Genomic DNA, 14,521 nt, shown 5'->3' with positions numbered 1-14,521 from the left:
GACAGAGGCCAGGTTATTAAAACTTCTAAATGCTTGCCGTGTCCTTCACTCCATTCCACACCCGTCAGTAGCTCAGTGCATGGAAGTAATCGGCTTAATGGTAGCGGCAATGGACATAGTACCATTTGCGCGCCTGCATCTCAGACCGCTGCAATTGTGCATGCTAAGTCAGTGGAACGGGGATTACTCAGATTTGTCCCCCCTACTAAATCTGGATCAAAGGACCAGAGATTCTCTTCTATGGTGGCTCTCTCGGCCACATCTGTCCAAGGGGATGACCTTTCGCAGGCCAGATTGGACGATTGTAACAACAGACGCCAGCCTTCTAGGCTGGGGAGCAGTCTGGAATTCCCTGAAAGCTCAGGGATTATGGACTCAGGAGGAGAAACTCCTCCCAATAAATATTCTGGAGTTAAGAGCAATATTCAATGCTCTCCTAGCTTGGCCTCAGTTAGCAACTCTGAGGTTCATCAGATTTCAGTCGGACAACATCACGACTGTGGCTTACATCAACCATCAAGGGGGAACCAGAAGTTCCCTAGCGATGTTGGAAGTCTCAAAGATAATTCGCTGGGCAGAGTCTCACTCTTGCCACCTGTCAGCGATCTACATCCCAGGCGTGGAGAACTGGGAGGCGGATTTTCTAAGTCGCCAGACTTTTCATCCGGGAGAGTGGGAGCTCCATCCGGAGGTCTTTGCTCAACTGATTCGTCGTTGGGGCAAACCAGATCTAGATCTCATGGCGTCTCGTCAGAACGCCAAGCTTCCTTGTTACGGATCCAGGTCCAGGGACCCGGGAGCGGTGCTGATAGATGGCTGACTGCATGGAGATTGAACGCTTGACTCTATCAAAGCGTGGTTTCTCGGAGGCGATTATTGATGCCTTAATACAGGCTAGGAAGCCTGTTACCAGAAAAATTTACCATAAAATATGGCGTACATATTTACGTTGGTGCGAATCCAAGAGTTACTCATGGAGTAAGGTTAGGATTCCTAGGATATTGTCCTTTCTACAAGAGGGTTTAGAAAAGGGCTTATCTACTAGTTCGTTAAAGGGACAGATTTCTGCTCTGTCTATTCTTCTACACAAACGTCTGGCTGAAGTTCCAGACGTTCAGGCTTTCTGTCAGGCTTTAACTAGGATTAAGCCTGTGTTTAAGTCTGTTGCTCCGCCGTGGAGCTTAAACTTAGTTCTTAATGTTCTTCAAGGCGTTCCATTTGAACCCCTTCATTCCATTGATATCAAGTTGTTATCTTGGAAAGTTCTGTTTTTGATGGCTATTTCCTCGGCTCGAAGAGTCTCTGAGTTATCTGCCTTACATTGTGATTCTCCTTATCTGATTTTTCATTCAGACAAGGTAGTCCTGCGTACTAAACCTGGGTTCTTACCTAAGGTAGTTACTAACAGGAATATCAATCAAGAGATTGTTGTTCCATCTCTGTGTCCTAACCCTTCTTCAAAGAAGGAACGACTTTTGCATAATCTGGACGTAGTCCGTGCCCTGAAATTCTATTTGCAGGCAACTAGGGATTTTCGTCAAACTTCTTCCCTGTTTGTCATTTACTCTGGACAGAGGAGAGGTCAAAAGGCTTTGGCTACCTCTCTCTCTTTTTGGCTTCGTAGCATAATACGATTAGCCTATGAGACTGCTGGACAGCAGCCCCCTGAAAGAATTACAGCTCATTCTACTAGAGCTGTGGCTTCCACCTGGGCCTTTAAAAATGAGGCCTCTGTTGAACAGATTTGCAAGGCTGCGACTTGGTCTTCGCTTCACACTTTTTCAAAATTTTACAAATTTGACACTTTTGCTTCCTCGGAGGCTGTGTTTGGGAGAAAGGTACTTCAGGCAGTGGTTCCTTCTGTTTAATGTTCCTGCCTTGTCCCTCCCTTCATCCGTGTACTTTAGCTTTGGTATTGGTATTCCATAAGTAATGGATGACCCGTGGACTGACTACACTTAACAGGAGAAAACATAATTTATGCTTACCTGATAAATTCCTTTCTCCTGTAGTGTAGTCAGTCCACGGCCCGCCCTGTTTTTACGGCAGGTCTAAATTTTAATTAAACTCCAGTCACCACTGTACCCTATGGTTCCTCCTTTCTCGTCTGCTTTGGTCGAATGACTGACTATGATAGGTGAGGGGAGGAGCTATATAGCAAGCTCTGCTGGGTAATTCTCTTGCAGTTTCCTGTTAGGAAGAGAAATATTCCATAAGTAATGGATGACCCGTGGACTGACTACACTACAGGAGAAAGGAATTTATCAGGTAAGCATAAATTATGTTTTTTACTATGATTTAGGAGAGACTTTTGTAAGTTATTGCAAAAGAATTACTTCAGGTTGTTTTCTGCAAGGCACCCTGAGTACACCTATGCCCCCCATGCATAGGTTTGCCAGGATTTTGGGAAGGTTATGTTACATGATTTTAGTTATTAAAAATGAGAGTATTTCTTCTGATAGGCCTATCTTTAGTTTGGGGCCTATCACATACCCCACTTTTATTTATTGCATTCAAAGTGTATATTTTTTAAATGTTGACACCCCAAGGTATTGTATATGGTGTGCTTTGATGCCTTTGAAGCAACCGTTTTAGCCCAAAAAATTGGAGAAAGTATATGGTGGTAATTTTTCAATTTTCATTTTTACAGACACATTGCTTTTTGACTATGATTTAGGAGAGATTGTTGTAAGTTATTGCAAAAGAATTACTTCAGGTTGTTTTCTGCAAGGCACCCTGAGTACACCTATGCCCCCCATGCATAGGTTTGCCAGGATTTTGGGAAGGTTATGTTACAATTTTATGACTTGTGATTTTAGTTATTAAAAATGAGAGTATTTCTTCTGATAGGCCTATCTTTAGTTTGGGGCCTATCGCATACCCCACTTTTATTTATTGCATTCAAAGTGTATATTTTTTAAATGTTGACACCCCAAGGTATTGTATATGGTGTGCTTTGATGCCTTTGAAGCAACCGTTTTAGCCCAAAAAATTGGAAAAAGTGTATGGTGGTAATTTTTCAATTTTCATTTTTACAGACACATTGCTTTTTGACTATAATTTAGGAGAGACTGTTGTAAGTTATTACAAAAATATACTTCAGGTTGTTTTCTGCAAGGCACCCTGAGAACACCTATGTCCCCCATGCATAGGTTTGACAGGGGTTTTGGTTAAAAAAAAACAGGCCCAATTTTAGAAAAAAATAGAGTAGTGAAATGTAAAAATCTGGCACAGTAAAAGTAAAAAAACCAAAAAAACATCTAACTGTAAACATAACCAAAAAAATATATATATATATGTAACAGCAAATGTATTTATTTTTTTAAAAATTGACCATTGTATGGTACCGCTTGAAGCAGTCCCCAATGCAGAGTGCAGGCTGTCCAGGGCAATCAGGACAGTAATATATGGTGTCCCTTCTCTTCCCCCTCTTGGTACAGACTCTGCATTTTTTTTGTGGTTTCTGCTTTGTGGCAGTAGGGGGGATTTTAAAAATAAAATGGGTAGCCCCAACTCTGCTCTCTCCCATCACCGCCCGGGGAGCAGGTGCATCATGGTACAAAATCCCCGTAATAATCTGGAGCTGAAACTGTAAAAAAGTCTTTTTAACTCTGGGGTTTGCTTTTTTGAACAACAAAAAAGCGTTGTGGGTTGCAATCTGCATTAGGTAAATTGCAACCTTTTTGTACCAGGCCCTTGTCTTCCGCATAATTAGGTAGGGCTGCAGCAGCTGATCAGCCAGATCAACCCCACCCATATGCCGGTTATAAGACTTGATGCACACTGGCTTCCTTATGATCTCAGCTCTGCCACGTACAGAAACCGCCACCGTCCTCTCTGTGTGGATGGTGGTAAGAAGGTATACATCCTTCTTGTCTCTGTACTTCAGTGCCAACAGCTCCTCTTGGCGCAGAGCTGAGGTCTCCCCCCTTCGTAGCCGGGTGCGTACAAGCTGTCCTGGGAAACCTGCGCGGTTCTTTTTAATTGTACCGCAAGCTACTGTATCAAAGCAATACAGTAGCTTGAACAAAAGGACACTTGTATAAAAATTGTCTAAGTACAAGTGATACCCTTTGTTCATTAGGGGTAATATCAGGTCCCAGACAATCTTGCCAGTGGTTCCCATATGTTCTGGGCAACCTGGAGGGTCAAGGTGGCTATCCTTTCCCTCATACACCCGGAAGGCCTGAGTATACCCAGTCTCGCTGTCACAGAGCTTATACACCTTTACCCCATATCTGGAGCGTTTGGAAGGAATATACTGCTTGAATCCCAGCCTTCCCTTATACTTCATTAGGGATTCATCAACGCATATATTCCTTCCAGGTGTATAAGCCTCTGCAAACCTGGCAGAAAAGTGGGTTATCAGGGGGCGGATTTTATACAGCCTGTCAAATTGGGGATGCTCCCTAGGGGGGCACAGGCTGTTGTCGCTGAAGTGCATGAAATGCAGAATCATTTCATACCTCTTCCTCGACATAGTCTGGGAGAAAATGGGGGTAGAGCAGATGGGGCTAGTACTCCAGTAGGAGCGAATGGAGGGTTTCTTTATGATGCCCATCAGCATAGTCAATGCCCAGAATTTTTTGAATTCTGGCACATTGATGGGGGCCCATTGCTGCTTTGCCAAATATGTTCCAGGCTTTGCAGCACGGAACTGATGGGCATATAAATTAGTTTGGGCGACAATGTTCCCCAATATATCATCGCCCAGAAACACTTCCAGAAACTGCTGGGGGCTAAAACCTGCCACATCTATATTTATGCCAGCATTTGCTGTGAAGGGTGGGATATCTGGCCTCTGGAGATGAGGCGTTACCCACTCTTCAGCAGCAATGGCAGCAACACGCCTCCTTCTGGCAGGGGGGCTGGCAGGGGGGCTAGCAGCCACAGATACATCACTATCAGTTGAGACTGCATCTAGTGATGTATCTGAGCACATGGCAGGGTCAAAATTGGGGTCTGAGTCAGAAATAGAGGCATCTGACTCTGACGCAAGGATGGCATACGCCTCCTCAGCACTATATCTTTTCTGTGACATTTTTGTATCTGTCACAGAAAACAATTACTAAAAAAAATTAAATTAACTAAATTAATTAACTAAATTAACTAGCAAAAATGTACAGCTATGCTACTGCCAGTGATTTATAGCGATCACTGGCAAGCTAGAGGTTAATGGCTCTGAAAATTAAATTAAATTAACTAAATGTTTCTGAAAAGAGCCTTTGGGTTTTTAAAAAAATTACAACAACAAAATTAACCCCTAAAAAAATGCACAGACAGCAAAAAAGTACAGCTATGCAACTGCCAGTGATTTATAGCGATCACTGGCAAGCTAGGGGTTAATGGCTCTGTAAATTAAATTAACTAAATTAATTAACTAAATTAACTAGCAAAAAAGTACAGCTATGCTACTGCCAGTGATTTATAGCGATCACTGGCAAGCTAGGGGTTAATGGCTCTGAAAATTAAATTAAATTAAATGTTTCTGAAAAGAGCCTTTGGGTTTTTAAAAAATTACAACAACAAAATTAACCCCTAAAAAAATGCACAGACAGCAAAAAAGTACAGCTATGCAACTGCCAGTGATTTATAGCGATCACTGGCAAGCTAGGGGTTAATGGCTCTGAAAATTAAATTAAATTAACTAAATGTTTCTGAAAAGAGCCTTTGGGTTTTTAAAAAATTACAACAACAAAATGAACCCCTAAAAAAATGCACAGACAGCAAAATGCAGCAAAAAAAAAGTGCACCTATGCTACTGCCAGTGATATATAGTGATCACTGGCAAGCTAGGGGTTAATGGCTCTGAAAATTAAATTAAATTAACTAAATGTTTCTGAAAAGAGCCTTTGGGTTTTTAAAAAATTATAACAACAAAATTAACCCCTAAAAAAATGCACAGACAGCAAAATGCAGCAAAAAAAAAGTGCACCTATGTTACTGCCAGTGATATATAGTGATCACTGGCAAGCTAGGGGTTAATGGCTCTGAAAAGAGCCTTTGGATCTATATTTTTTAACAAATAAAAGAAATAAATCTCTCTCTCTGCTAAATACAGGTCTCTCTCTCTCTCCAACAAAATGGCAAGTGAGGAGAGGGAGGGAGATCCACACTGATCATAGTCAATATTTACAAATATTGACATGATCAGACAAATGGGGTATTTTATTATTATTTTTTTTTTTTAGGGTGGGAGGCTCAGATTGGGTGACCCTAGCTTGCCCCTATGATGAGGCAGGCTAGGGACACCCCCAGAGGCCCCATGATGCACTGGGCATCGCCATCTTGGATGCCTAGTGAAGGGGAGGGGGGGGGGCTATTTAGGGCTTTTTTTTTAATATACGTTTTTTTTTTTTATTTATTATTACTTTTATTTTATAACTAACTAAGTGCCTCGACCCACCGAGGCACTTAGCACACAATCAGAGCATCGGAAGCGTGTCCGTTCGCTTCCGATGCTCTGAAACACTGCCGGGCTCCACGTGGAGCGAAACCGGAAGTGATCACTCGTGGGGGAGTGATCAATCCGGTCCCGGCACTCGGGAACAGTATTGCAGGATGCCTAGACCTCAAGGCAAGCCTGCAATACTGTTAGAGCAGCTGGAAGCGATTCCGATCGCTTCCAGTGCTCTGTTAAACCGACGACGTATGCCATACGTCCTCGGTCGTTAAGTGCTTTTTTTTTTGAGGACGTATGGCATACGTCGTCGGTCGTTAAGGGGTTAAAGTGTTTTCCAAGCTTGCTGGTGTCATTACTAGTCTGTTAAACATGTCTGATATAGAGGTAACTCCTTGTTCAATATGTTTAGAAGCCATTGTGGAACCCCCTCTTAGAATGTGTACCAAATGTACTGAAGTATCTATAAACTATAAAGACCATATTATGGCTTTTAAAGATTTATCACCAGAGAATTCTCAGACTGAAAAAAGGGAGGTTATGCCATCTAGCTCTCCCCATGTGTCAGAACCTATAACTCCCGCCCAAGTGACACCAAGTACATCTAGCGAGTAATTCTTTTACCTTACAGGACATGGCGGCAGTTATGACTTCTACCCTCACAGAGGTATTATCCAAACTGCCAGGGTTACAAGGAAAGCGAGACGGCTCTGGGGCTAGAACAAATACAGAGCTTTCTGACGCTTTAATAGCTGTGTCCGATATACCCTCCCTAGGCTCCGAAGCCGGTGCAAGGGAGTTTCTATCTGAGGGTGACATTTCAGATTCAGGGAAGGCTTTACTTCAGTCCGATTCTGAAATTACAGCGTTTAAATTTAAGCTCGAACACCTCCGCTTATTGCTCAGGGAGGTTTTAGTGACTCTGGATGACTGTGACCCCATTGTAGTTCCAGAGAAATTGTGTAAAATGGACAAATACTTTGCAGTGCCTGTTTACACTGATGTTTTTCCAGACCCTAAGAGGTTTTCGGAAATTATTACTAAGGAATGGGATAGACCAGGTGTGCCGTTCTGTCCCCCTCCTGCTTTTAAAAAGATGTTTCCCATAGATGTCGCCATACAGGACTCGTGGCAGACGGTCCCTAAGGTGGAGGGAGCTGTTTCTACCCTAGCTAAGCGTACAACTATCCCTGTCGAGGACAGTTGTGCTTTCCTAGATCCTATGGATAAAAAATTGTAGGGTCTCCTTAAGAAAATTTTTATTCATCAAGGTTTTATTCTCCAGCCTCTTGCATGCATTTCTCCAGTTACTGCTGCAGCGGCTTTTTGGTTCGAGTCTCTTGAGGAGGCTCTACAGGTTGACCCAGTTAGATGATATCTTAGACAGGATTAAAGCTCTTAAGTTAGCTAATTCCTTTATTTCTGACGCCGTTTTTCATTTAACCAAGCTAACGGCTAAGAATTCAGGTTTTGCCATTCTGGCGCGTAGGGCGCTATGGCTTAAGTCCTGGTCAGCAGACGTTACTTCGAAGTCTAAGCTTCTTAACATCCCCTTCAAAGGACAGACCCTATTCGGGGGGACCAAACAGAATAATTTTTGTTCCTTTCGAAACTTCAAGGGTGGCTTAGCTTCGGCTTCCTCTAATGCAAAACAAGAGGGAAATTTCGCCCAGTCCAAACCAGTCTGGAGACCTAACCAGGCTTGGAACAAAGGGAAGCAGGCTAAGAAGCCTGCTTCTGCCTCTAAGACAGCATGAAGGAGTAGCCCCCGATCCGGGACCGGATCTAGTCAGGGGCAGACTTTCTCTCTTCACCCGGGCTTGGGCAAGAGATGTCCAGGATCCCTGGGCACTAGAGATTTGTTTCCCAGGGATATCTTCTGGAATTCAAGGGTTCATCTCCAAAGGGGAGATTTCATCTGTCACAACTATCTGCAAACCAGATAGAGAGAGGCATTCTTACGTTGCGTTCAGGACCTACTGGTTATGGGAGTAATCCACCCAGTTCCAAGAGAGGAACAGGGGCAGGGTTTCTATTCAAACCTGTTTATAGTTCCCAAAAAAGAGGGAACTTTCAGACCAATCTTGGATCTCAAGATCCTAAACAAATTTCTCATCTTTCAAGATAGACAATGCGAACCATCCTCCCTATGATCCAGGAGGGTCAATATATGACTACCGTGGACTTAAAGGATGCTTATCTTCACAATCCGATTCACAGAGAGCATCATCAGTTCCTCAGGTTCGCCTTCCTAGACCGGCATTACCAGTTTGTGGCTCATCCCTTCGGGTTAGACACGGCGCCAAGAGTCTTTACGAAGGTTCTAGGGTTCGTCCTGGTGGTTCTAAGGCCGCGGGGTATAGCGGTGGCTCCTTACCTAGACGACATTCTGATCTAGGTGTCGACTTTTCAAATCGCCAAGTCCCATACGGACATTGTTCTGGCCTTTCTGAGGTCTAACGGGTGGAAAGTGAACAGAGAAAAGAGTTCTCTCTCTCCTCTCACAAGAGTTTCCTTCCTAGGAACTCAGAAAAATTTTCATCTCTACTGAATCTATCAGACAAAGGTCAGGATATCAAAGCTTCTAACCTCCTGCCGTGTTCTTCATTTCACTTCTCGGCCGTCAGTGGCTCAGTGTATGGAAATGATCGGCCTAATGGTAGCGGCAATGGACATAGTTCCGTTTGCCCGCCTACATCTCAGACCACTAAAACTTTGCATGCTCAATCAGTGTAATGGGGACTACACAGATTTGTCTCCTCTGTTAAATCTGGATCAAGAGACCAGGGATTCTCTTCTCTGGTGGTTATCTCGGGTCCATCTGTCCAGGGGAATGAGTTTCCGCAGGCCAGAGTGGACTATAGTGACGACAGATGCCAGCCTTCTGGGCTGGGGCGCAGTCTGGAACTCCCTGAAGGCTCAGAGTACGTGGACTCAGGAGGAAGCCCTCCTTCCGATAAACATTCTGGAACTCAGAGCGATATTCAATGCTCTTCAAGCTTGGCCTCAGCCAGCTGCGGTCAGATTCATCAGATTTCAGTCAGACAATATCACGACTGTAGCCTATATCAACCATCAGGGGGGAACAAGGAGTCCCCTGGCAATGATGGAGGTTTCCAAGATAATTCTATGGGCAGAGGTTCACTCTTGCCATCTCTCAGCTATCCATATCCCAGGAGTAGAGAACTGGGAGGCGGACTTTCTAAGTCGGCAGACTTTTCATCCGGGGAGTGGGAACTCCATCCGGAGGTATTTGCCCAGCTGATTCAACTTTAGGGCAAACCAGAACTGGATCTGATGGCGTCTCGTCAGAACGCCAAGCTTCCTTGTTACGGGTACAGGTCAAGGGATCCCCAGGCAGCACTGATAGATGCTCTAGCAGTGCCCTGGTCCTTCAGCCTTGCTTATGTGTTTCCACCGTTCCCTCTCCTCCCTCGTCTGATTGCCAACATCAAGCAGGAGAGAGCTTCGGTGATTTTGATAGCACCTGCGTGGCCACGCAGGACTTGGTATGCGGATCTGGACATGTCATCCTTTCCACCATGGGCTCTGCCGCTGAGGCAGGACCTTCTACTCCAAGGTCCATTCAAACATCCAAATCTAATTTCTCTGTGTCTCACTGCTTGGAGATTGAACGCTTGATTTTATCAAAACGTGGTTTCTCCGAGTCGGTCATTGATACCTTGATTCAGGCTCGAAAGCCTGTCACCAGGAAAATCTATCATAAGATATAGTGTAAATATCTTCATTGGTGTGAATCCAAAGGTTACTCATGGAGTAAGGTCGGGATTCCTAGGATTTTATCTTTTCTCCAAGAAGGATTGGAAAAGGGGTTATCAGCTAGTTCCTTAAAGGGACAGATCTCTGCTCTGTCTATTCTTTTGCACAAGCGTCTGGCAGATGTTCCAGACGTTCAGGCGTTTAATCAGGCTTTAGTTAGAATCAAGCCTGTGTTTAGACCTGTTGCTCCGCTATGGAGTTTAAATTTAGTTCTTAAAGTTCTTCAAGGGGTTCTGTTTGAACCTTTGCATTCCATAGATATCAAGCTTTTATCTTGGAAAGTTCTGTTTTTAGTAGCTATGTCTTCGGCTCGAAGAGTTTCAGAGTTATCTGCCTTGCAGTGTGATTCCCCTTATCTGATCTTCCATGCAGATAAGGTAGTTTTACGTACCAAACCTGGGTTTCTTCCTAAGGTAGTATCTAATAAGAATATCAATCAGGAAATTGTTGTTATGTCGTGTCCTAATCCTTCTTCAAAGAAGGAACGTCTGTTACACAATCTTGACGTGGTTCGTGCCTTAAAGTTTTATTTACAAGCTACTAGGGATTTTCGTCAAACATCTGCATTGTTTGCCATATAAATTTCTTTCTCTTGTGGTGTATCCAGTCCACGGCCCGCCCTGTCACTTTAAGGCAGGTGTTTTTATTTTTAAAACTACAGTCACCACTGCACCCTATAGTTTCTCCTTTTTCTTACTTGTCTTCGGTTGAATGACTTGTGGTGGGGGTTAGGGGAGGAGCTATATAGACAGCTCTGCTGTGGGTGTCCTCTTTGCAACTTCCTGTTGGGAAGGAGAATATCCCCCAAGTAATGGATGAACCCGTGGACTGGATACACCACAAGAGAGAGAAATTTATCAGGTAAGCATAAATTTTGTTTTATTTAAAGTCCTGGTGTGGGACACCATAAAACCCGCAACCGTACACTATAATTATGATAAACACTGTCCATTTGTGGGACCACATCTGCACATCTTTACCTGTAATAGACTTACACGGAGAGGTTACTACTTCTGACACATTGTTGTAAGGTCAATCTGGAAAAAAATTCCCTTGTTCCGACTACTAGGGTTCACTTCCTGGGGATTATCTTAGACTCCATCAGCATGTGCATATTTCTCACAGACTAGCGCAGAGAGAAACTGCAGATGGCCGGTCCACAGGTCAACCTTTGGTGGCTTAACGCATGGAAGTGGTAGGTTTTATGGTTGTTACTTTGGATGCTATTAAGTTTGCTCTATTTCATCTGTGACCTCTAAAATTACGTATGCTCAAACAGTGGAATGGGGGGACCATTCTGATCTGTAACAGGTAATAAGCCTGGACGCCCAGATGAGAGAAGTCTCGATTGGTGGCAATCTCAGACTCCTGTTCTTCAGGGTATGCGTTTCCTATGCCCATCCTGGGTTATTTACTACAAGGTCTGGAGGTCTTAACTGTACTGGTGTGATCAGCATGGATTCGCTTGTCAAGATCCCACATATTTTACAGTTTCTCCAGGATGGTCTGGAGAAGGGCCTTTCAACCAGTTCCCTTTAGGGTCAGATATCTGCCCTTTCAGTTTTGTTACATAAAAAGTTGGCTAGTTTGTTCAATCTATGGTTAGAATTAGACCTTTATTCAACCCTGTTGCTCCCCCCTTTTTAAGCTTTGAGTCTATGCATTCTTTTGATATTAAATTACTCACTTGGAAAGTGATATTTTTGTTAGCCTCTGCTCATATTGTCAGAACTATCTGCCTTACAGTGCAAACCACCATACTTGGAGACCAAGGAGAGGTTATTGCATAATCTGGATGTGGTCTGGGCGTTTTAAGTTCTACCTTCAAGCTACTAAGGATTTTAATCAGTCTTCTTCCTTATTTGTTCTGTTTACTGGTAAGTGCAAGGGACAGAAGGCCTCAGCTGTAACCCATTCCTTTTGGCTGTGAAGTCTGATTCGCATCAACCTACTCTATAAAGGGCCAGCATGGATCTATCCATCCCGAATTATAGCACATTCTACCCATGCGGTATCTACTTGGGCCTTCAAGAATGAGGCTTCAGTTAAACAGATTTGCAAGGCTGCTACATGGTCTTCCTTACACACTTTCATGAAATTCTACAGATTTTATGTTTTTGCCTCTGCATTTTTTGGGGAAGGGTTTTACAACCAGTGGTGCCTAGTGATTTAGAGCTGCCTTCCCTACTTTTCCTCCTGAATATCCTTGTACTCCACTGCTTGGGTATTAATTTCCAATAGGTTATTAATGTTTTCGTGGACTTTCATTGCCAATAGAAAGAAAATTTTATTACCCAAGTCATTTCCTTCTTGACAGTGAGCGTCCACGAACCCACCCTAATATTGTGTAGTGGTGGCAGTTGTTGGCACCTCTATACCCCTTGTGTGTCTCTTATTTGCCTTATCCTCGGTTTGAGCTACTGAGAGGGTAAGGGAAGTGGGAGGGATGCGTCAATGCTTTGTTTGGGGTGTTTTTGCCTCCTCCTGGTGGCCAGGTCAAGTATTTCCCATAGGTTATTAATGTTTTTGTGGACTCTCCCTGCCAAGAAGGAAATTAATTTATCAGGTAAGCATAAATTATATTTTTAATCCATGTTCTATAGGATCAGGAAGTGAAAGGCCTGCAGAGTATAGCAGAACGTGCTCTTTTGCTTGAGGCTTCCGTAGCAGATCTGCAGGAGGAACTTGAAAAAAGTCGAAATCTCTTGTCTTCTACGGATGGTTATCAACCCAAACCTAAGAGAGGTTTGTTTTCTAATCTTAAACTCACAATGTCACCTGCTTCTAAGAACAAGAGCAAATCCACTGAGAAGCATGAAGAGACTCCGGCCACAACAAAAAGGTCACTGCGCTTTCGTAAATAAGTTGTTTTTTTATGTGTTTATGGGTTTGTTTGTTTGTTTTTTTACAAAAAATGATGTATTATTCTGAGTAATTAAATAAAATGTTTAAATGTTTTTTTAATTTTATTTTTTATTTTAGTATTTTGGTTATCTAGCTTCAGTCTTTAGAGAGCCACATGTAGGCCAGGATTCATGAAACTTGAGGAGTTACCGTTCAGAGAAGTTGAATATTCATAGATTATAGAGCATTACATTCTGAGAAGGTTGCAATGCTTTTTGAGTGCCTGTCTAGTTCATAACATGATGATTAAAGGGACATTCATGCTTTTTACTTTGTTTCTATCACTTGTTTTTAAGGCACACAGACATGTTGGGCCTATGGTTTGTATCTGCTGTCAAAATCTGCCCAATATTTCCTAAAAGTATAAACTTATCTAGTTTGTAGGATAGCCTTATGGTTATCCCAGGCATTCTTAAAGTCCCCCACAGTGTTTACCACCTCTTATGAAAATTTTATTTAATGAATCAATCACCTTTTCTGTATAGAAGTGCCTCTGCAAATTACTCCTGAATCTGCTACGCTTCAGCTTTAAATCAGGACCCCTTGTTAGTTCTTTTTTTTTTTTTTTTATGAAAAATACTCATCAGCTTTATTTATGCCCCTTAATATACTTGAAAGTTACTATCATATATAAAAATAATCCTTCTCTCTTCTAAGCTATAAATGTTTAGGTTATTGAGCCTCTTTTATTTTCGTTCTTTCTAATGATAGTGAGAGTCAACAATACATTACTATTAGGAATTAAATCACCTGGCCATCAGGAGACGACAGACACCCTACACCAGAGCTCTTAAATATCTATACTTCCCCTTCCCTCCCAGTAGTTCTTTGCCTCGTCAAACAGAGAGCAAGGATAGGTGTTCTGCAATAAAGACAATTTGAGAATTTTCCCAATTTGAGAATGTAAATTATTTTCCCTCTAAGGACAGTTCCTGGAAGAGCGGGTTCAGGAGAGTACTGCTGGTGCTATATAATTCTCTTTGTTAGCGTTTTGCACACAAGCATAGTGTCGCAGCATAGTTACTATGCCGCCTGGCCAGGTGTATATACTTTCCTATCAGTTTCTACACCGTAAGTTACAGCATAGGACATATCCTATCTGCATCAATACTGCTTTTATGTGCAGCACAGGGAAGGGGACTGTAATAGTTAGTACCCAGGTTTTTATACCCCACTGGCTGTGTGTGTATGGGGACATAGTAAGTACTCCTAGCCACCCACATTTGTATACTGTGGAAGCTGTACCTAATTGGCAGGGGGGTTTTAGATAGTGCATCAGTTTCTGCACAGTTTGTTTGTGCAACGGTTTATAAAGCTGTCTAAGGATCTTGTGTATATTGGAGGGGGGTCCTGGCTTTGCTTCTAGGTGCTGTGGGTATCATTGGCTTCTATTGGGGTCTTTATATACTGTATGTTGTGTAAAGTGGTTATGACCTT

At 42.8% G+C, this 14,521-nt stretch overlaps 1 protein-coding gene across 1 annotated transcript in view; it reads left to right on the top strand.

Annotated features, from left to right (window-relative positions):
* Window positions 1–13,044, top strand: part of LOC128661655 (kinesin-like protein KIF20A) — a 368,820-nt gene extending 355,776 nt beyond the window's left edge. Inside the window, exon 19 of the mRNA XM_053715886.1 lies at window positions 12,784–13,044. Coding sequence (XP_053571861.1) covers window positions 12,784–13,044 — 261 coding nt within the window. The remainder of the gene's footprint in view (window positions 1–12,783) is intronic.
* Window positions 13,045–14,521: the final 1,477 nt, after the last annotated feature.

Source organism: Bombina bombina, chromosome 5 (assembly GCF_027579735.1).
Source record: "Bombina bombina isolate aBomBom1 chromosome 5, aBomBom1.pri, whole genome shotgun sequence".
NCBI lineage: Eukaryota > Metazoa > Chordata > Amphibia > Anura > Bombinatoridae > Bombina > Bombina bombina.
Note: the sequence above shows the minus strand (reverse complement) of the source record. Positions and strands in the feature narration are given on the sequence as shown.